General features: G+C 43.2%; 2 protein-coding genes across 11 annotated transcripts in view; one reads left to right on the top strand and one right to left on the bottom strand.

Moving 5' to 3' along the window:
* TSNAXIP1 (translin associated factor X interacting protein 1) overlaps positions 1–17,613 on the bottom strand; it is a 51,669-nt gene extending 34,056 nt beyond the window's left edge. Inside the window, exons 1-8 of one of the 2 annotated variants that reach the window (XM_026085399.1) lie at positions 17,227–17,613; positions 13,338–13,428; positions 11,469–11,581; positions 9,835–9,958; positions 7,627–7,720; positions 4,478–4,674; positions 1,813–1,948; positions 813–982 (exon numbers count right to left, since the gene is read on the bottom strand). In XM_026085399.1, the coding sequence (XP_025941184.1) occupies positions 813–982; positions 1,813–1,948; positions 4,478–4,674; positions 7,627–7,720; positions 9,835–9,958; positions 11,469–11,581; positions 13,338–13,428; positions 17,227–17,255 (954 nt within the window). In that variant the 5' untranslated portion in view covers positions 17,256–17,613. Of the gene's footprint in view, positions 1–812; positions 983–1,812; positions 1,949–4,477; positions 4,675–7,626; positions 7,721–9,834; positions 9,959–11,468; positions 11,582–13,337; positions 13,429–17,080; positions 17,171–17,226 lie in introns of those variants that run through there. The other variant, XM_026085400.1, reaches the window with a different exon arrangement.
* A 50-nt stretch (positions 17,614–17,663) lies between these two features.
* RANBP10 (RAN binding protein 10) overlaps positions 17,664–21,814 on the top strand; it is a 93,156-nt gene continuing 89,005 nt past the window's right edge. For 8 of the 9 annotated variants that reach the window (XR_003256586.1, XR_003256582.1, XR_003256585.1 and 5 more), the window contains exons 1-2: positions 17,666–18,064; positions 19,009–19,120. Coding sequence is in view for 2 of the 9 variants with exons in the window: in XM_026085404.1 (XP_025941189.1) it covers positions 17,860–18,064; positions 19,009–19,120 (317 nt within the window). In the remaining 7 variants the exon portion in view is untranslated. Of the gene's footprint in view, positions 18,065–19,008; positions 19,121–21,814 lie in introns of all 9 variants that reach the window. The other variant, XM_026085405.1, reaches the window with a different exon arrangement.

The following is a 21,814-nucleotide window of genomic DNA, read 5'->3' as shown; positions in this document are numbered from 1 at the left end:
TCAGTGCGTTCTCTTTCTCATCCCCCTTCTAGAGACCAGGTCATGTGACTGCTGGTGCTCTGCCACTGCTGGGCAGGTTGGAATCAGACCCCATCCTAGTTGCTGGTGTGTGATATCCCTTTGCTGTCCTGCATGTGACATGCCATTGTTCCTGTGCATCTCCAGCATAAGCCAGGCATCAAATGTTTATTCTGAAAAGGCAGCAAACAGATACAACATAGGGAACCTAGTCCAGTTTTATCACAGCGGGAAAACGCATTGATCATCCCTCTAAGCTTGTGCTGAGTTGATGAACCTGGAGTTGCTGGTTGGCTAAAGAAGCCATTTAGTACCGGAAAAGGCAAAAAACCCATATAGGTAGATATGCACTAGTAGCCCAGCTCAGTGTTGTTTTCAGTTAGCCACAGTTTGGAGAAAACTGTGTGATGTATGCGAGATGCACCTAGTTCATTGAATTACTTATATGATGACTTAGAACAGTAATTCCGAAGCTGTAATCTGTGGGCTGTTGGTGGTTTGTGGGCCAATATTGCTTGTATGGTGTTATTTCAATTAAAACCAATGATAAGTATTTGTGATGGTATACTAATTTTGAGTGTTCAAGTAGTCTGTGATTCCAAAAATTTGGGAACTTTTGGAGTTTAGAAGACTCCACACAGTGGCTTTTCATTTCTTTCATGTAAAAAGGAACAAAGAAATGCCAGTATGGGAGTTCTGGGTTTACTGAGTCCTTATCCCAACCTGAATACTGAAGCATCACATTATGTTTGCATTTATGTGGTATAGCATTAAAATTAGGAGCTCATGCTCACCTCCTGAAGTAAATCAGAATATTTTTTCTCCAGTGATTCAAAATCTCTCCTGGGCACAACATCTCCATAGTCTGCTATCATTCTGTTTAGTTCCACCTGGGCTTTTGTGAGGTCCTGCTGAGCTATCTTTAATGCCAAAGTTAACTTCACCACATCTTCACTCTTGACATCTTTAAACAACAGTCATTGATGAAAGGTCATGACAGTAAAATTACATATGTAGTTTTCTAAATCATTTATTATAGTCTTAGATCATATAAGCTACAAAGTGACTGCAGGAGTTGAACAGGCATACTGCAAGTCCTGAATTATATTGCAGTGGCACATTCACACCCATTGCCTCCTCTCCCATGCATACATACATCTTCAAAGGCCCAATCTTCATTTTGATTAATAGAAAGGAGCAAAGGAGGGGTGAGCCCTTATGCAATGGGTACAGCTAGTAAGTGCAGAGCAGAAGCATGGTGGGTGCCTGAACCCAGACTGTGGATCAAGAGAGGCCATTTACTGAAAGGCCCCCCACCACCATGAGTAACCCGCATGCCACAAATGCCAGTAAATTCCTTAAATGCAGATATTTGTGACACCTGAATCTCAGCAGATTGTCCATCCTTGTGGACAGGCACAAAACTGCTGGCTGTGGCTGAGTAAGACTCTCAAGTGCTGACAGCTGGCACTGGAGTCAAAAAACATAAGAACCTTTTGCATCAGGCAGCTCCTGCCTTCATCTTAGCTGTTGTGCTAAGCAAGAGAGTACAAGAATACAAGCAATGACTTACTGAATCAGACCAGACTATTAGTAGGTACATTCCCGCCTCTTCCCTTTAGAAAATATTTAGGCACTTTTTGTCCATGAATTTGTCTAATTTCTTTTAAGATTCAAAGCATCTCTGAAGATATTTCAGAGATATTCTTATTTTTTTCCTGCAATGCTGCACACATAGGTCTTTATCTGGGTCTTCGGGCAGGATGGGTTCCTTCAGAGATCCACTTTCTCTACCTTGGACTTGGTGAAGTGTCAGGCCCAACTGTTCATTGTGCATTTCATTCATGTTTGCTAGAAGCAGTTTGCGGGCATGGTACTCATTGAGATAGCGAATGTACTCCTCAGCCAAGCTCTTTTGCAGATGCTCCACCTGCAGGAAACAGAGGCTTGAACTGATCAGGAGCACAGCATCAGTGGGAACTCTTGGACTAGCTTGATGAGACTAGAGCAGAAACTGAAGAGTGGAGAATGGTATAAGGGAAACAAAGTGGAAAGCACTGAAGCAGGAGAGTGGGCAAGAGATAACACTGTAGAAAAGGATGGGCTGGGTAGGAATATGACAGAAGTGTTCAAACTCAGGAGTGAGTGTGTCGAAGGGAGCTCCATTTGAGTGTTTAGTCTTCTAGAGAGTTAATTATATACAGTCCGGAGTTTCACCATTTCTCTGTTGTAAGCTCATATCTAGAAAACCTTCCAGCAACATATTCTACCCTGTTGTTGGTGACACAGGAGAAAAAAAAAGCTGCTTCTCTTACCACTTTACTCCACTGGAACTGGTGACAGAGAATTATCTTGGATAGCAACACAGGATTGTCTTTGTGTTGTATTTTTCAATATTTGTTGTAACTTAAAATTTTAATTGTATTTAAAATTATTTAGTGGCAAAGTAAAACAAACAGAAATCTGGAACTCTAAAAACTGGTATTATGTGTAAAACCTTAGTTCATTCCCATGATGTGCTTTTCATTACTTGATCACATCCTGTCACTGCTGATGCCTGCCTCATCTGCTATACAGGGAATGAATCAAGATACTCTTTTTCTTACTGCTCGGAAGACAACTGTTACCTCAGAGAATTCTTATTATTTTCTTATGGAAGATGAAAAATGTGTCTGTCTCATAAAGACACAAGCTGTCTGGAGCAATGCTATTTTGCCTATGTCTTTAGATCATCATAGCACTGCCACCAACAAACAAGTCGGCAGCTTGGATGGATCCTTCCAAGGAATATTCGAACATCTAACTGTGACACAGATAGAATATTTGAGTGTTGCCTCAAAAATGGAATACTACTTTTAGCAGAATTATTCTTCCCAACCTCCTTCAGCTCCCAGACTACAAAATTTAAATAGCCCAGGCTAAAATTTGGCTTCTAGGCTCTATTCTAAGTTAAGGAAAACAAAACTTTGCACAGCTTCTCAGTTGCCTAGTGTTTAAATTGGGATAATTCTAATTTCTTGCTTATAAGAGAAGGTTCTGTGTGGTTGCATGCAGCAGGAAGGCCTGTGAATATCAACAAGAGGAGAAACTGGGTGTACATCTAGGACTGCAAATGGAAGGTATATTTATGAGCACTTTGATTTAGCTAGTGAAATCAAAACCTCTAAGGTTCAACAAGTGCTAGCTGTATGAATAAGGAGCCTATATAGTCTATGCTGAAGCTTGTTTTTCTTCATCTTTACCACTATAAAGTAATTAAACTAGTAGATGAAAATAAATTCAGGTAGGAATCCTCATGCTGTTATCACACCTGTGACTACAGCAGAATTGCTGTGTTTGACAAAGACTCTCTGTCTCTTCCTGGTGCTCAGGATATTTAAGCATTTTCCACCAGGAGGGTGGCACAACTCTGGGATGGGCTGCCCAGGCAGGGATCACCATCCTCAGAGGCTCATGGCTGACCTGAAGCAGGTCACCTGTAGGTGATAGTACTGCTTCATGTGGGAGGTTGGGCTGGACATTCCAGGTGTTCCATCCAACCAGCATTTCTATGATACTTCTGAATTAGCTATAGTAGCTGTCAGGGCCCTGAGAGTACTAATTGTCCTTAATTGTCCTGACCAGCCTCATCTCCTCCTCCACCTGTACACCCTCTGCCCATAGCCCAGGACATGGTCATCAGCACTTGCTTGGGTGCTGTGAGACTGTGCTGCAGTTACTCTCAGGTCTTGGCTCGCTCTACCTCATAAGGCAGCACTGCTCTTGTTGCTCCCTAATAGTAGCATCATTTCAGCCCGAGTAGCTGAAGTTGTTTGAGAACTGTACAAACTGAAAATTCAAATTGGAAAGACTGAACTAGTCTTGCCTATAGATATAATGCAGCTCCATTTGCAGTAAGTGAATGATACAGATTTAAAGATGTGTAAGGGTACAATGTTGTGTAAGAGTACATTCGCTTTTAGGTAAGAACTTAAAAGCAAAGGAGTGAGTGGAGTGAAAGTAAGAACTCCTGTGATAACTGTGGAGCCATATGGTCAATTGTATTTCTCAGAAACTGTCTCACTGACCTTCTGCTAATGTATTATCTCCCTCAGCTATTACTGAAATTCTGCTCTCAGCAACTTAAGGCATCAGCTATTAAAAAAATCCAGCATTAGTACCAGAAAGATATTTCTTTCCTCCCCACTTTAAATGTGACTCTGCAAGAGTCGGATGGGACAACAGATGCAAGTGAAAAATTCTGACAACAGCACTATAGGCTATTTTGAAGGAATGGGATATTCTCTAGAGTTGGCTGAGATCCAGCATCAATGCCAGGCCTAGCATGCCAGATGTTCAGTGCCTGCTCCAAAACTTCTGCTGGCACCAGAGGATGAAAGACCAGGAATTGAGAGATCAGATGTGTAAAATACACCTAACTGAAATCAGGAAATGTTTGATTCATCATGGTTCAATTTACCTGAATCTCAAGAGAATTCTTCTCTTCCTTCATGTTGTCAATGAACTTTAACAAATGTTGTTTCTCTTGCTTTAACATATTTATTTCAGCTCTCTCCTTTTCCTGCAGTGCCAGTATCTGCTGGGTGTACTCCTCAGACACAGTTGTGTCCATAGCCTTCAGGGGCTCTAGAGCACGGATCATCTCCTTCTGATGAGCTAAAGAAAGCAGAGGTAGGTTCTCAAAATGAATGATCAAGCCTGAATTTTATTCAGCAGAGTTGTTGGATATTCAACCCCAAACAGGGTTGGCTGGAAGTAGGAGTGAGCATGGAGCATTTACTACTTGTCCTGGTGAATGCCTAAGGAGCGGGAGCTGTATTTTTAGGGATTATATTCTGTTGTTTATCCAGCCACATGTACGAATGTGTACGAAGGATTATTACGTAAGGACTTTTGACCTTAGCTCATCTATTTATGCTCTTCTTACTTTTCTCTTCAATGCATCTAGTAAAAAAATCAAGGGTTCTTCTTGGCTTTCTCTGCTGTAATTTGTGCTTTTCACTCTCAGCTATTACCCCTTTGACTTAAAGTTTTTCTTAAAGATACTTAACTGAGAAGACTGACTGTACTTGACTTGGGTCCAGAATCCTAGCTATGATTACATGGTAGGATTTCATCAGATACTATTTCCTTGGTGTGGAGGTTTGTTTATATGACTAGATAGAATTCCACCAAGAAAATAAAATGATCAAAGACAGGAAACATTGTGATTCAAATAAGGCTGCATCAAGAATTTTGATTGCTGAATAATGCATCTACTCCCTCTTCTGAACAGCAGGATAGAAACGCTGGTGGATGCTGAATAATCTGATTTAGGGTTTTTTTCCTTCTCAATAAAACTTGGTATTAGTATTTGTGTACCAACATTATGCAATGGATTTTGCACTTCAGAACATAAAACTCATACAGTGATATAAGAACAGGAACTACTGTTCTCATTATACTTGGGTGTGAATTTCCTCCTCCCTACATTGTAACTGTACCAAAGGTTTTGCAAAACTCTTTCACTGCGATACTTACACTGGGACAGCTCCCCCAAAGATGGCAAAGATTAGAACATTAGCATATGGATTCTGCCACTCTGCTGTTTGGCTGCTCAGTGCAGGCCTAGAACACCATGTTAAAACTTCAACAAATTTTTTGAGGTGTAATTTAAGTGTTTCCACAACTGAATCCTGACCACGAGCAAACCTCTTTAAGTGTAATACTGTTTTTAATTGCAGCTGTCTAGTGTGAGAAGTTATAGACTGAGCACAACTAGTTGACTGCCAAAGCAATTACTTTGTAGTGTGGACACTGGCCAGCGCCATTTGAGAACACTGACTCTCTGATGACCTCTCATAACTCTCCCACACCATGAAAGGACAGCCATTCTCCCATTTGGAAAGAATTCAGGCTGTGGTGCAGCTCATTGCATATACAGAATTGCTGGATGTACCCAGAAACATTAGCACCACAAAGCAGAGAGTGTGAAGCCCCACATAGCAACACAGGACATAGCAACATAGGACATAGCAACCTGAATATTTTATTCAAGAAATGTACTCAGTTGTGGATAACATCACTGTGAAGTGAAGATCTATCCTGAGCTTTGTCTTAAAGGAGCTCCCAGCAACATAACCTGTATCTCAGATCAACTTAACAGCTGTAGGGATTGGATGGCTCTCTTTTCCACAGTGCTATTTTCCAAATTCTGTGCAATATCTTCACATTCACGTGGATTTACTTCAGAAACAATGCCATAAAGCCCCAGTGCTGACCCAGCACAAGCTTGCTACCCAGAAGAGCTATGCTTGCAGTCATATATCTAGTTCTGGCAGAAGACAAACAGTTGTAAGCAGCCAGTGCTGACTGCACATCACAGCTCCCATTGGAGGGTGCTGCCCTCTCTGGTCTGTGTGCTCAACAGTGCTTATGCTAGCTACTCCCAAACTTTGTTCTGCCAAAATGATCAAGTGCAGCTAAATACACAGCTTAAGCAGTACAGTTTTAGGTCAACTGTTAATAACAGTTTTTCTAAACCAGGTTGTTCTGAAGTAATTGGAAACATGCAGTTATGCCAGCAGATTTAGGGGGAGAATTCCCTCTGGCAGTAGATGCAGTGGTAGTAAGCACCTTAAATGGCATATAGGTTAAGCTAGGACAGGATATATGACTGCACCATAAAAGACTGAGTGAGACACAGCTGCTAAATCACTTAGACTAGAAAGATAACGGCCAGTTGGTCACATCCAAGCAATAGAGAGGAGTCAATATTTACAAGGTAAATACAAGGTACTTTAGAAAGCAGTACAATGTAGGCCAGGCTATAGCATGGAAATCAGTAGTCGCTCTGAAACCTGAAGTGAAGAAATGTGTACGAAAGAGTTCTAAAAGGAAACTGTTTTAAAAAAATGTTTTTATGTAGTGATTAAAATTGACTCATTGACCCAGGTAGAAGTATGCTGTTCAAAGAAAGACTTTTGTCCATAATGAGGGACTATGATTAGCTAGTTCAGGAAATCCGTACTGGGATAAACAATACGTATCCTTTAAGACACTGCCCCAAAAGAAATCTATTGACTTTTGACAGCTGCACAGAGTCTAATGTGAAATGAACTGCTGGTTACAGTCTATTTCTATCCAACTATGATTGTTTACAAAGTATTGGTATCACTCTGGCATCTAAATGCCAAGCAAAGTTTAAAGCACACTAAGAATGGCTTGGGAACAGCCAGTTCAGTTCTGCCCTGCCTTGCTTCAGGAGTAATTCAAGCCTAAAGTTACTAATGCAAGTGCCTCCAAACATATTAGTATGATACATGCCACTATGAATGTGATTGTCCCAGACAAACCTTGAGACACTGCTCTTGCCTGAACTGTGTATGTGCTGAAGATGAAAGACTTCAGTTCAGGTATGAGGGAAACAGAGCTAGTGGATCAGAAAGACAGACTTAGGAGTTCATACTAGATACAAAGGTATCTAGAACATTCAGTTTACTCAGTTTGCATACTGACATCTATTTAGACTGTTCATTTTGTATATGTCCAGTAAAACTCATCAGCTGCGTAAGAACACTTTTCTATCACAGTGTTTTTTTCCCCATGGATCAGAGTCCCAGAGCTTACCTAAAGTAACTTCATATTCATTCTTTATAGCTGACAGCAAGGGCTTGTAGGTCTTGAAGTTGTCTATGAAGAATTCAAAGATCTCTCTGTAGGGCTAAGAGAAGAAAGAGAAAGCTTGAAAAAAACATTCAGTGTCACATTTTTCAGAATTTAGGGATAGCTGTTTTGTCCAACACAAATGCTATCTAATGACAGTGAGGATAAATAAAAGTACTGCTATTCTGTCCAAGATCCCAAATATGTCATATGGCAATGGAGTTATATCTCCACTGTTGATTGGCCCACTAAAATCTTCCTATTTGCTCTCCATCATGCTGTGGTGCCTAAGGAAAGCTTTAATCAAGTCTGTCAGGGCACAGCTCCACAGAGAAAAATGATAGTGATCAAATGGAGTTGACAAGAGCTCAAGTTGCAAGATGGATGATTTTAAAGATGTACAATGAGATCACATTGCTTCTGTTGCCTATTTTGTCTAGTTAAATGACAGGCTCTGCAGGGCAGAGATAATCGTTCACTCTGTGTGTGGATGCACCAGTATGGGCTGGGGGATGACCTGCTGGAAAGCAGCTCTGTGGAGAACGACCTGGGGGTCCTGATGGACAACAATTTGACCATGAGCCAGCAGTGTGCCCTTGTGGCCAAGAAGGCCAATGGTATCCTGCGGTGCATCAGGAAGAGCCTTGCCAGCAGCTCGAGGGAGGGGATCCTCCCCCTCTACTCAGCCCTGGTGAGGCCACATCTGGAGTCCTGCGTCCAGTTCTGGGCTCCCCAGTACAAGAGAGACATAGCACTACTGGAGAGAGTCCAGCGGAGGGCTACAAAGATGATTAGGGGACTGGAGCATCTCTTCTATGAGGAAAGGCTGACAGAGCTGGGCCTGTTTAGCTTGGAGAAGAGAAGACTGAGAGAGGATCTTATCAATGTATACAAATATCTGAAGGGAGGGTGTCAAGAGGATGGAGTCAGATTCTTTTCAGTGGTGCCCAGTGACAGGACAAGAGGCAAATGGGCACAACCTGAAACACAGGAAGTTCCATCTGAATATGAGGAAAAACTTCTTCACTGTGAGGGTGACAGAGGACTGGAACAGATTGCCCAGCGAGGTTGTAGAGTCTCCTTCTCTGGAGATATTCAAAACCTGCCTGGACGTGATCCTGTGCAACGTGCTCTAAGCGACCCTGCTTGAGCAGGGGGGTTGGATTAGATGATCTCTAAAGGTCTCTTCCAACCTCAACTGTTTTGTAATTCTTTTAGTCTATCCTTCTCAGCAGGGTAAAACTTGTTCAGAGAGGACAGCCAAACTGCCACGTTGTATCTGGTCCACACGAAGACTTCATTAGCAATAACAGTGTTCTCAGTAACTGAGTGTACCTAACTATTAAATACAATTAAACAGGTCATGTAAGTCAAAAATATTTTAAAGCACAAAAACATTTATGAAACCTCTGTGTTCTCTTGCTGTTAGTCATTTTCCTCGTTTCCCTCCATTCTCTTCCATCCACCATTTTCTCTCCTCATCACTACAGGATTCCTCTGGGAATGAGAGTTTTGAATTAACTCATTCGGAGGAAATTGAATCCAAGCTTCCACACCCTAGGTAAATGCTCTAATTGCACAATATTACAAAAAGAGGAGTACCCACTCCTACTTTCTGTTTTCAGTTAAAGTGGTGGTTTTCAGTGTCTCCAGCGCATGTGTTCTCAAGTGCTCAGAACTAGCCCTCAGGATCAGACCCTGGAGAAACTGCTAATTCTGAGAATCCTGACTAGACTTAGGCAAGAGCTAGATTAGAAAGCCCCTCCTTGTCACATGCAGAAATGTAACTTCAGAAACAAGGGAGATTTTGCAACTAAAATCTGGGAACCCATGCATTTGCTGCTTTATGGATTTAAGTAGGAATCCTCAGGAATTTAAATTCTGTTTCAAATCTGTTTCAAATCCACTTTAGGTTACTATGTCTTTTTGAAAACTTTGATGATTTGAAAATGGAAATGGCTATAGAAGATATGCAGTAAAAACAACCCAACACATAAATAACTTCTTTTCTGTGCAAGTTCTCTAAAGCCATGTGCAAAATCATTTCTTATCCAATACTACCTTACCTATGGGAGTCTACACTTCTCATCTACTTTTTCTTTTGAATGATCAATTAAAATAAGAAATCCATGTCAGCATGTAGTTTCAAGTCAACAGAACTTTGTATCAGACCTGTAACTTCAGTTCCTGGGAATTCTTTTTAGTCAGGTCAAGAGACTGCAGCTCTTTCCTTAAGTAAGACTCCAGTTGCTCCAAGTATTGTGGCTTTGGAATGGTAAGCAGAGCTTGTTTATTGCTGTAGAGACATAGGAAAAGAAGGGACACAAGTATGGACTTACAATCAATTAGCTCAGGTATCTTGGTTCTCTCCCTACTGCCCATTACTTCAGAGTGGACTTTTTTTTTAACCATAATATATATTTCTTTCATGCAAGAGAAAATCATAAAGTATACAATAGAGGATTGAAATGGCTTGATGGTACAGGGGCTATTCTAGACAACCTGCTATTATTATTCTTCAGTTTAAGAACAGCATGCATTCCCCCAATACTTTTTGCTATAAAAACAGATGAGTGGGTTCTGTATCAGAAAAGGATAAATGCTAATTGCATTATTTGAAATGAGTCAAGGAGAACATTTGTTACTTGTAAAGAGCACTGATAGAATATTCTATTTCCTGAGGTTCTAGACCAAGTGTCCCTTTGTTGGATCTCATCATGAATACTTCATACATTAAAACCAGATAGAATTAAAACTAAAAAGCCCAAAGTATCCTTATTATCACATCACCCACAACTCTGTGTCCTGCAGGTCTGTCATGGCTGTGAGTGGACCAACAGGCTCTGCAATCTCTTCCCCTACCCCTGGGCATTTGGGTGCCTGGGTTCAAGGCCAGCTCTGTGATAGCACAGCTGTAACCTGAAATCAGACTGCTGGGAAACAGCTAAGGTGTGACACAGAGCTGCGAAAAGCTCACTGTGAGCCTCCACCCCTTTGCCTGGGGACTGCATTTAAGCTCAGACCCTCAACCTTGGTCCTTGTCCGAGCTAATTGTTGGAGAGCAGCAGACTGTGCCAGCCACAAGGGAAGGGGAGCAGGGACCCCAGGATGACAGCAAGGCAAGTAGGGGCAATAATGTCCCTATAGGGTACAATCCCACAGGACCCCAACAAGAATAGCAGAGTAGGTCCCCAAACGTGGCCAGGGTCACCCATATTCCAGTGATCATCAGGTGAGTCTGTAGTGATGAGGAAGGTCTGAGGCAAAGCTGGGACATCCAGTCAGCAGGCCAGGATCAGCAAGGTACAAGGTGGGCACAGGCATGGCTGCAACATAGCTCAGGCAGGGACCAAGGCTGAGGGCCTGAATGAAGAGAAGGAGGCCCCAATAAGGTTTTTCGCAAAGCTTTTACAGCACCTGATCCCAGGTTACACAGTTGGGCCATAACAGAACTGGTCTTGAGCACAGGCAGCCAAGGGTGGGAAAAGAGCTCACAGAGCCTGTTGGCTCACTCAGGGCCCTGACAAGGTCATACATAATGTACATCAATGAATCATCAAAAAATAATATTTTATGGTAACATTTTTAGTAAGCGTGACTCACTGTTACATATATTTGATGTCTCCTGTAGAGTTGCTAGTCAGAACCAACAACGTCTTTTCTGTTAGGCTGAAGTTTTATGAGACAACCCAACATCAGTGTTCTCACTAACAATGCTGGAAGAGATTCTGCTCTGTAACTCTTGGTTTTCAAAAACTGCTTCCAGTTATCCTGGTGACTTAACTGTTAATACAGGCTGTGCTTACATGGACTTTCTCTCCTTTGGGACACAGCACGGTTTATGATTTTGTAGGACTGTCTGCCCTGATGCAAATGCAGGCCATGTGGACCAGCGGCCTCTAGTAGAAAGCTGGAAAGGCTGGAAAAAAAAAAAAGAGTCTGTGTGCTGTATCTAAAGATGGATTAGGTCCTAATCCACAGCAAAGAACCCAAACAACATGGAAATAGCCCAGGTGATGCCTCACAACGCTGAGTTAATACAACTTTCTAAGCCTACAGTGAAACACAATGAAAAGGGTCATACCCTGAAACTCTTCTCAGCCAGGACTGACCACGCCTGAAAACTCGTTGAGCTTTTTTGTCCTTTGAAGAAACAATCTTCACAAACTAACATAATTCATTAAACGGGTGCACCTCTAAACAATCCCCTGGTAGCTATTGTTCATGCTGCCTAGACTACATGATTGCGAGAAAGTGTTCACATCTTTGGATGAAGAATAGTTCCTTGGACTATACTGGGACCATTGAAAAATAAAGCATCGAATCAACAGATCAGCAACTTGTTTTAATTTATATGAAAAACAGAATAGGAGGTTTGACTTAGGTCTTGTTTCCACTGGGTATTTTTGCTCTAGGGTATGTGTCCACAGGCTATCCCATAGTGGGGACACATTTGGCTATGTTAACTTACGTAGTTTTAAACACAGGTTGGTGAACCTACACAAAACACCTGAATTGCATAAGTGTAGAACTGTAATGAAGACAAGCTCTGATGAACAGTAAAAAGAAAATGATAGATGAATTAATTTTCCTTCAGAAATTATAAGTTCTTCTGAAAGCAGAATCCTCATATTAACTTTGAGTCTATTAACTAATTTCCTCTTTGGAACTTTCTCAGTATAATTGGTGGGGGGGTAAATTAGCTATGCTGGATCGCTCTACTTTGTCTTCATTATTACAACTATATAATCAATATGGGATTATCCAATACAAATTGCTTCCTGTTAAGTGTGAACTTTACAAAAAATTAAATATGGGCTCTTTGACTCCAGATGTTTTACTTTCAAAACCCAGCTTTAAGGCCTGTCAAGCCTTGAAATAGTTAAATGTAAAACGTCAGTAGTTTAAATGGTCTAATGGCAGTAAGAAGCAGGGAGATTATATTGGAGAAACAGTAGGATTCCAATTTATTGAGACTTGAAAATCTTTTGTACAGTGAGGAAAGTGCTTAGTGAATGTCCCAGTTCTAGGGACAAAATACTACTTTAATTTCTTGTACTAATGTAGCACATACAGCTCATTGCAGAAGTGGCACATTCCTGGAGTACAACCAAAATACTAATGAAAAAAACCACCCAAAATAAATAATATATGACTTTTACAGCCCTAAACCTCTAATTAGGTTATTGGTATATATGTTCCTGGAATTTGATTTCTCATAATTTGGATATAGTTTTTTCAGCATACTAGTTTACTTTATTTACTAAGACTGATAAATACTAGGGAGCAGATGTTCTGTAGGAAGCTCCTGGCCTACGATTAAATAGCATGTAGTTTCAGGTCTGCTTTTTAAATATATGGGTCAAATTCTGGCTTTAGTATTTGGCATGTATGCCCACTCAAGAAGTTGCAGCCAAGAACAACGTTTATATGCCTTTCCCCTATACTCCACACTTAAAAATTCTGTAATTAATTCACAAAAGTGACATCTGGATATGAAATGCAAGAGTTTGCAGCAACAATCAGCTTTTGTCTCTCTTCATAAAAAAGATTAAAATTACTAGAACTTGCTTGACTTCCTAATAGTTTGGAATGATCCCTGAGCTTTCAGCAAGACATCAATGTTCACTAAGTTAGCTAAAGTCTGGATGTTTCATTGGAATACTTCAACTCACCGGAGTCTTCTGTTTCTTGGAAAGGATGTATTTCAGTCTGTCGATATGTGTTTGGCAATTTGGAGTCTCAGAGGAAGATACAAGAGAAGTCCTGTGCAATGGCAAGAAAGGCACTTTTCAAAATACACAGAATTAACTAAATACATGGTTCTACTCATGTCTGAAGACTGAGAATCTGCTTAATATACACCTAAAATAAACAGCCAATTATGAAGTGCTGGACAGATGAAAATAGCCAACACGATAACATATATGGAGGGACTGACTGAATAAAAAGATCTGTGGTTTAGATTATTTGGATCAGGCTGTAGTACTGCTGAACTCTAGTATTTGCTATTTCATAACTGGTGCAATGTTTGGTACTTTCCTCACTGTCCCAATAAAAGTAATCATTTGCTTAATCCATTGCCAAGATGCACTCTGCAGCTGGGCAAGCCTGAACGAATTGGTCTTCTGAAGAGTTAAGGTTAGAAATGGAGCTGGAGAAGCTGACTGCAGCCCATAAATTAAGAATTGGGATTTGGGGTCCCCAAAGTGCCTGCAAAGCTAGCTCTCTGGGGTGGCAGTAGTGCCACAGGACAGATGGACCAACAACCAGAGAAACTAGCAAAATGTGGAACACATACAGCCAACAGATATAACCTGGAGCTCTCTTTCCTAGATTAGAAACTGATATGTATAGGAGAATAGGGCTTTTAGGAAGTAAACATATGATTGCATGTGTATTTTGGTGGAACATTAGGGTTGCCATGATATGGTAAAGCAATGCAATATCCAGAGATCAAAATGAATTTGCAGAGTGACTTTATTGTACATCAGCACAGCATGATCAGACATTGTTTGACATCCTAAGAACTGGCTTCAACCGCCAGTGTGGTTTCATGCTTGGGTGGGAGTCAGATGTTAGAGCTTAAGCAGATCTAACTCACCAGCTATCTGCTTTTGGAGGGAGGTGTGTGGGGGGTGAGCTGAACTAGCTTTCAAAGGAGTCTAACAAGTGCCAGCACAGAGTCAGGGTGTGAGAACATATCTGGTGAACTGTTGGATCACTCATCCTAGTTCATAAAATGGCAGCCCCAGGTTGTAGCTCTGTGAAATGTGGTAAGCCAGTGTAACAGCCCAGCACTGCTGAAAGGGGAAGTCCTGCTCCTCTCTGCATCACAACAGGCTCCCAATGCCTATGTAGTGTTAGCTCTAGCACATGCTGAACACTGCTCTGAGTTGTTTTACTATGCTAATCCAAAGATAAACTAACCTAAATCACTTTCTGCAGTTACCAAGTTAGAATGGCTTAAGACATAACATGCAAGTTCACCCCTCAGTGGAGGTGGCTCACAGAAGGACTTGAGGATCACAAGTTGATGAAGGAGGGGAAGGATTCTGTAACCAGCAATAGAAAGGGCAGAGAAACCCCAAGCAGTCACGTCAGCTCAGTTGCCCAAGGAACCACAGCCTTTGGGTGAGATTCCCCGAGACACAGCGAGCTGATCTTAACAGCTTACCACTCTTGAAAAGTCCTGTTCTCCTATCCAATCTCTTCCTTCTAGATGTATTCTCCTGCAGTGTATCTTGTGCTACTGCCAGTGCTCATAGGACCTCTTAATAAGCTGGTTAAATCATCAGCCCAGCACAAAACTAACCCAAGCTCATCTTTTCAGTGCATACTGATAATGAAAGTAGTGATAATGAAACACAAAAAAACAAACAGAGAACACCATTCTTATGAGAGTAGTGTACCTGGCCCAACATGCTTTCATGGCACAACTTCACAAGCATGAGGAAGTAGTGGAAGCTCGTGCTACATGCCCAGCCATAAGGAGGCACTGGAAAGCAGGGGCAACTGTGAGCCATGCCTGAGAAGATCAGACTCCACTAGTAAACAATATCCAGGGATGCTCTGGGCCAAGGAGCAGGATGAGTATGAAGTGGCCAACAGTTTACAGAACTGCACAATCTTTTGAAAATCTCCAATATATAACAGACCATTAAGCATGTAATAACTCATGTAATAACAGATATTATTTTATATCTGCAGCTAAACTCATTAACAGTTTTATACTCAAAGTACTGAGCACCCTCCTATTCACTTTTGGAACTGCTGAGTCCACTAATCACCTGAGAGCATATGCTTGCTTTTCTCTTGCAGGATGGGATCTTAAGACAATGGCAGTCCAAACAGCCACATCAGTCAGGAGAGCAGGCAGTGTGTTACCAGCCAGGAATATGACAGGTTTTCACTTTCCTGACAAAAGTAGGGTCCTCAGACTATGAGATGGCCCATGTTTGGATATGGAAAGATGCCTGTTCTCAGGTGCTATGAATATTTTTAAGAAGCCTACCTTAACAAAGTGAAAAAGAGAAGGGCATAGGTCTTCTCCCATGAGTGACATTGATTGTTACTTGGACTGTGCTACAGACTGTCTGGATTTGGAAATGAAGACTTTTTCAGCATTGTGAAAGTTAGTAAAATTAAAGCAAGAAAAACTTGCTCATTGGATAAGACACAGTGCCCATACCACTGTTCATAGTGGAGCCCTTAAATAGAAAAGGCAGAGATAGCATGCTCTTGGACTACCTGCATTATCTGAATCTGATATCCAAAGATCCACCTGTGTGTATAAAATAAGCCTTCGCTTCCCTCTGCCAGGAGGAGGCTCACGACATACAGAGAAAAGTAGGCTTGGCCAAGAACAGTTCAGAACTTTCCTTTTGAGGCTGTCCAGGCTGCTGTCAGGGCATCCAATGCACCAGTAGGCTTTAATTACCCTAATCAGCCTCCCCTGGGACCACCACTCACACATCCTCTGCCTGTTGGTCCAGGAGCTCTATTTAAGCTCAAGCCTGGGCCTTCAGTCCTTGCTTGTACTGTGCTATAGTTGTACTTGTCTTCAGCCCTGTCTGCTGGATGCACCTTGGACCTGTGCTATAATCTCATCTCCAGCCGGTCTCTGACCCACTCTCCTGCTGTTCTTGACTGGACTTGCTGGCTGGACCTTGAACCTGCTTCATCGCTTTGCTTCATCTGGGACTACAGAAGGATCCTGCTGTCAGCATCCTACTCTGGGTGCTGTGGGGCCCCACCCTGGTCGGTGTGGGCCCTGCCTGTGCTGTAGTCACCTTGGGCACCTGGCTCACCCTCCTTTCTGGAGCAGTGCTGTTCTGGCTGCTCCCAGGCACTCTCAGAAGGTAGGCAAAGGGTAGTCTGCAGAACAAAGAACCACATGCTTGAAGACCAGCATAATCTTTCAGAAAAGGAAAACAAAGGAGACCTCTTTGCTTCCATAGCTATTCTCAAATACCGAAATGAACTGGAACATGGTATTAACAGTAGAGGCAGATGTTTAGGTAAAGCACTGGCTCTCACTAGATGGTACAGTATAGAAAACAACTGTGAGAAAGAGGCATTATTTTCCAAAAAAATTGAGCTTTTTAGTTAACTATGAACAGTAATGCTTGCAAAGTAAATACTAAAGCAGTCACTCAAGAAGTTCCTTCTTTTATTGTCTATGTGGCCCTTGCTAGAAAGATGCTATATCCTGAAGTCCTAAGAGCAATTTTTGCAAATCTTCTTCACTGTTCACTTACACTCGCTGAACCGTTAGCGTGGACAAATGAATTCATCCCGCCTATGGTCTAACTTCACGCTCATTTTACACAGACGGAGTGGTGCAGAAGCCGCCCCTGTAGCACCCGCGGGTTGCCCCAGACTCTGCTCCTGTACGCGTTACAGGGAAGGGAAGTACCACGGCTCCGGGGAAGGAGAAGAGCTCTGCTGGTCTCTCGTCGAGGAGAGGGCAGACGCCGGCATCTGCTACCCTGCCTGTCTGATCGCTCGCTCGCCCGCCCACCCGGCCCGGCCCGGCCCGGCCCGGCCCGGCCCGGCCCTTACCCGCCCGGCGGAGCGCGGCGCCCCGCCATAGCTTGCACCGGGTGCACTGTTTACACGTCGTCGCCATGGAGACGCGCCCGGCCCCCTCAGGACGCCCCCGCGCGCTGCCATAGCTGCCTCGGCAACGCCTGACGCACTGGTGCGGCCGCGAGCCGCAGCAGTCCCGGCACGGCCCGGGCCAGAGCCCAGAGAGAAGAGGGCTCTGCAGAGAGGTCGGGTCCAGCACGAGGCCGTCATAACAGCGCTGCTGCCCTCTTGGCGGGGCGGCTGCTACCAGCCCGTGCGCGGAGGCGACCGCGGGACGCCGGTAGGCGCTCGACGGGCCCTCGCGGCCGCGCCACCGCAGGGCATTCTGGGAGTAAAAGTCCTAGACACTACCACCCTCACGCGCGCCCGGCAAAAGAGGCCTCTTTTCCCAGGCTGCAGCGCGCGGAGAGGTATGGCGGGGCCTGGGACGCGGGACCTTTAGGGTCTTGTAGTCCCAACGAGCAGCGAGCGGCAGACAGGCGAGAGAGGAAAGGACTCCGCTTCCCGTCGGGCAGCGCGGCCCCATTGTGGCCGCTCTCGCACGCTATTGGCTGGCGGCCGGAGCCGGGCCTCGCTCCCCGCCCGGTGACACAAAGCGAATCCAAGATGGCGGATGCGGGCGCGGGGAGCTTGCACGGGGGGGCCTCGGGGTTGTCGTGCCCGCCCGAGGAGCAGGAGCTGAGCCAACGCCTCCGCCGCCTTTACCCCGCCGTCAATCAGGAGGAGACGCCGCTGCCGCGGTCCTGGAGCCCCAAGGACAAGTACAACTACATCGGCCTCTCGCAGGGCAACCTGCGCGTCCACTACAAAGGTGCCGGGCTGGGGCGGCGGGCCGGGTTCGGCCTGGAGCGCGGCCCCGCCGCCGCCCTCGGCCCCGCCGCTCCGCCGGGGCAGCGGGGCGACAGGCCGTGCCAACAGTTCGGGCTGCCCGTGGCCACGGCTCTGGCTGCCCGTAGTCCTGGGCCTCCCCCAGGGGCAGGGGCGCCACGGCCGGGGAGCGGAGTGGGGCGGAGGGGCCACGAGGCTTCTGCCGCGGCCACGGGGTGAGCAGCTCGGCGGTGGTGCTGTGGCCGGGTTTAACCCCGGACCGAGTCTTTTCTGGGGCTGGGAGACTGATGTGCCCTTGAGCTGAGGGCTTTTCTCCTGACCGTGTGTTGTGCCATATATTACTTTGTAGTATCACTAGACGGGGCATGGGCCCATCTGTGTAGCTGGATTTTCTATTTATTCTGTCATCCCACTTAAAATCTAGCCAAGGGGGCGGATGTGGTGGACACATTGTATAACTGTGGCTTTTGCTACATGAATTTATACAAAATAGATATTTTCAGACTTGGGGAATCACACTGATGTTTTTCTTTCTTGCTATTGGAGGCAGTTCTCCCAACCCCCCACAAAAAACTGATCGTACCTTTTCCTGCCTGATTGATAAATACTGATGTAATTCCCGTCTTGTGTAATCTGTTTGTTTTCTGTTTGTGTACATTGGTTTTTAAACTACGTATGTGGGAAGGGGGTGAGGTAGTATCTCACTACTTTTTGAGTGGAAACAAAGAAAAAACTATGGTGCTCGTAGTGCAGGAATTGTACATGACGGCAGTGCAAGATTGTATATTTTATTTCTTTGAAAAATCAGTTTTTAATTTTTAAATATATGCAGAAATGGATCCCTGCTGCATTCAGATAGTAGTGTTTTAGAACAAAATGTAAGAGACCTCAGATCCCATAAGTACTTAAATTTCTGTTCTCTCTTAGGTCATGGTAAAAATCACAAGGATGCTGCCTCAGTCAGGGCTACACACCCCATACCTGCAGCTTGTGGCATTTATTACTTTGAAGTGAAGATTGTCAGTAAAGGTAGAGATGGGTAAGTATGTTATTCCAATTGATTCGAAATACACGTCACTTTTAGGGACGTGTATTTAGCAACTCTGCTGTTCTCAGACCTGCTTTCTGGAAGGGTTAGAAGTCATATGGCTGTTGGTTATAACAGGCAGGTACATCATTGGAAGGTTGTATTCTTTTGGTTGATAGACGTGAAGGTGGTAGAATGCTCTGGAATCAGAGGCAGTTATGCAGTTTCTTTGTGTGCTGTTTGATATGGGCAATTACAACAATTTAAGAAATTTTAGGTCTCTAGTACAATTTAAGTTACAGTGTTTTTTTTTTTTTCTTGCTAACTAGGTCTGGTCACTCAGATTGCTGAAACTGGAAACGAAGTAATATGGTGTCACAGAGATGACCTAGGAACCTAGCCCAGATAAATTCATGACAGATGGAGGAATTGTTGCTTTTTTGTTTTCTCCTGCAGTGTGGGATGTACACATTGTAACTCAAACTGTTTTCACGGACGCATTTCTACTGAAATGTGGATAGACATTGGATTTAGCATTTATATAGACAGGAGAGAATGAAGGAGGTATTCAAAGAAAGAGATATGAGGTATTTGTGAATATAGGCTGAAGCGTCTGTCATCTCTTGTCCAGGACCTGAATTTGGACTTGGAGTCATTTTCTAAGGGTTGATTGCACCACAGAGTATTATGGCAGATAACAATTGTGCAAGCTTGGGAGACTGTATTGGTGACAGAATGCTAGATATGAGAATGTTTTTCGAAACCCGATCATTGTTTTTGTGGCAGTATTTAATATTTTAGGCTGACTTTGAGACTGCATTTGCCATATTGGTCTATACTAAGAGCAGTAGCATCTGGAAGAACTGCAAAAGCAGCAAATCCTGTCAGTAGCATTAGAAGCAACATGGGAACAGCCTTACTCTGTTGAGAGACTCCTCAGTGAACTGTACTGGCAGTGAATTTTGGATCTCATCCAGTCTTGCAGTGACTGTATTAGGCATTCTATTCCAAAGTATAACTGGACCAGGATGTATGCGGAGTTTCTTTATATCCTACTCAGGATGCTGGGAAACTTGGGAAAATAATGAAGGGGTATTACCAACAAGATTTGGGCTTCTGCTGCTTGTACAGATAAATTTTTAACCATGAAAAAGATACCAACCAGCTGTGTGTGCATGTGTTTTTTTGTTTTTTTCCTTTGCTAAAGGATGAATATCACAGAACCATACAGAAAGGAAAGCAGCATAAGAGAAGGTACTGAGTATAATTCAATAATCCAGTCCTCTCAGGAAACAAGTTGAATTCTGGGCAATTTAGGGGCCTGTAGAAAGGGCAGCAAAAATTCCCAGTAGAAACCAGATTACAGATATAATTTCTAATTATTGAAATTTCTTGCTGTTGTTGTTAAGTTGAGAAGTGGCCTGTTTGAGAAGGGACTTGCTAAGGGTCTTGAATTGTGTTGCATTGTCTTTGTAATACTTACTAGGCATAAACTTTCATCTGTCCAGAGGTGGATGCTGGGCTGAACACTTTACAAATGCAGGGAAAAGACTTATCTGTATTCTTTCAGTTCACTGACTTTGTGATTAACTGTTTGTCTGTTTTGAAACCCCATGCTTGATTGGTTTATGTAACTGCTGAAATTAAAATCATTTACCATGCACTTCAAGATAGTTTTCTAAAGAAATCACATTAGCAAAGGTCACTGAGCAGCGTTGAATCCTTACTGTGGTCTACATCAATTTTATGGGGAGATAATGGAATTTGCCACTTGTCTCCCAAAATCAGTGTTTTCTGTCTCAACAATCCTTTTTTATTGTATTCTGTAATTACAGTTACTTTCCAGGAATATTTTGGAAGATATGGAACCATGTGTATTAACCTTATGGTAATATAATCATGAAAACTTGGTAGCTATGATCTGGTGGCATTGTAAGAATCAGTGCAGTGGCAAACCTTTGGAGAGCTCCTCTGTCTCAACCATTCTTGTACCTGACTTTTCTTTTGCTGGTAGAGAGAAACACAGAACTACACAGAGAGTGCTCAGATTTTTGTCTTAGGCGTTGCAGTACTTGGGTTCTGTAATTGTGGCTTTATAGCTACTGCCTGTCTGTCACTTAGAATGTACTTGGTCTCATCTTTAATAGTTTGATTTTTATTTATTTATTTTTTTTCAGTCTGCCCTTTTGGGGCTCAATATGTTGTAATCGTGCACTGGGACAGAGACATCTTGCTTGTTGTGAAGCTCTTCAGTGTTTGTTACACCATGGTGGCTTCAGTTTAAAGAAATAAAATGCCAGAATTTGAAGAAGGGATTGGAGGGAATGGAAAGGATTTTTCAAGCGCCCAACATGGTTAAGCATGTCCCTAGAAAGTCTTGGAAGCCCTTTAGCAGGGGGAGGGGAAGAGAAACCTTTGTGAGCTCATTTTCAGGGTGGGTACTTCGGGTATAAAGTTCCTGTTTTGTAGGTTGTCATTTTATTTGTGCTGCATGGAGTGGTGAGGTAAAGATCATGGGATTCTGTTTACTCTTTCTGAATTTTGTGATAGCTTTTCAAATTTAGGTTTAAAACGTGAGTGATCAGGTTTCAAAACAAGACTTACCTGAAAAATACTTTGGTGGAATGAATTTCGGGAAATGCGCCATAAGGAGTTCTGATTGATTTTACTCAGCATGCAAGATAGATACCTTTCTGTGCTAATAAA

Source organism: Apteryx rowi, unplaced genomic scaffold (assembly GCF_003343035.1).
Source record: "Apteryx rowi isolate R43461 unplaced genomic scaffold, aptRow1 scaffold_668, whole genome shotgun sequence".
NCBI lineage: Eukaryota > Metazoa > Chordata > Aves > Apterygiformes > Apterygidae > Apteryx > Apteryx rowi.
The sequence above is the reverse complement of the archived record's forward strand: the minus strand, read 5'-3'. Positions and strand labels throughout refer to the sequence as shown.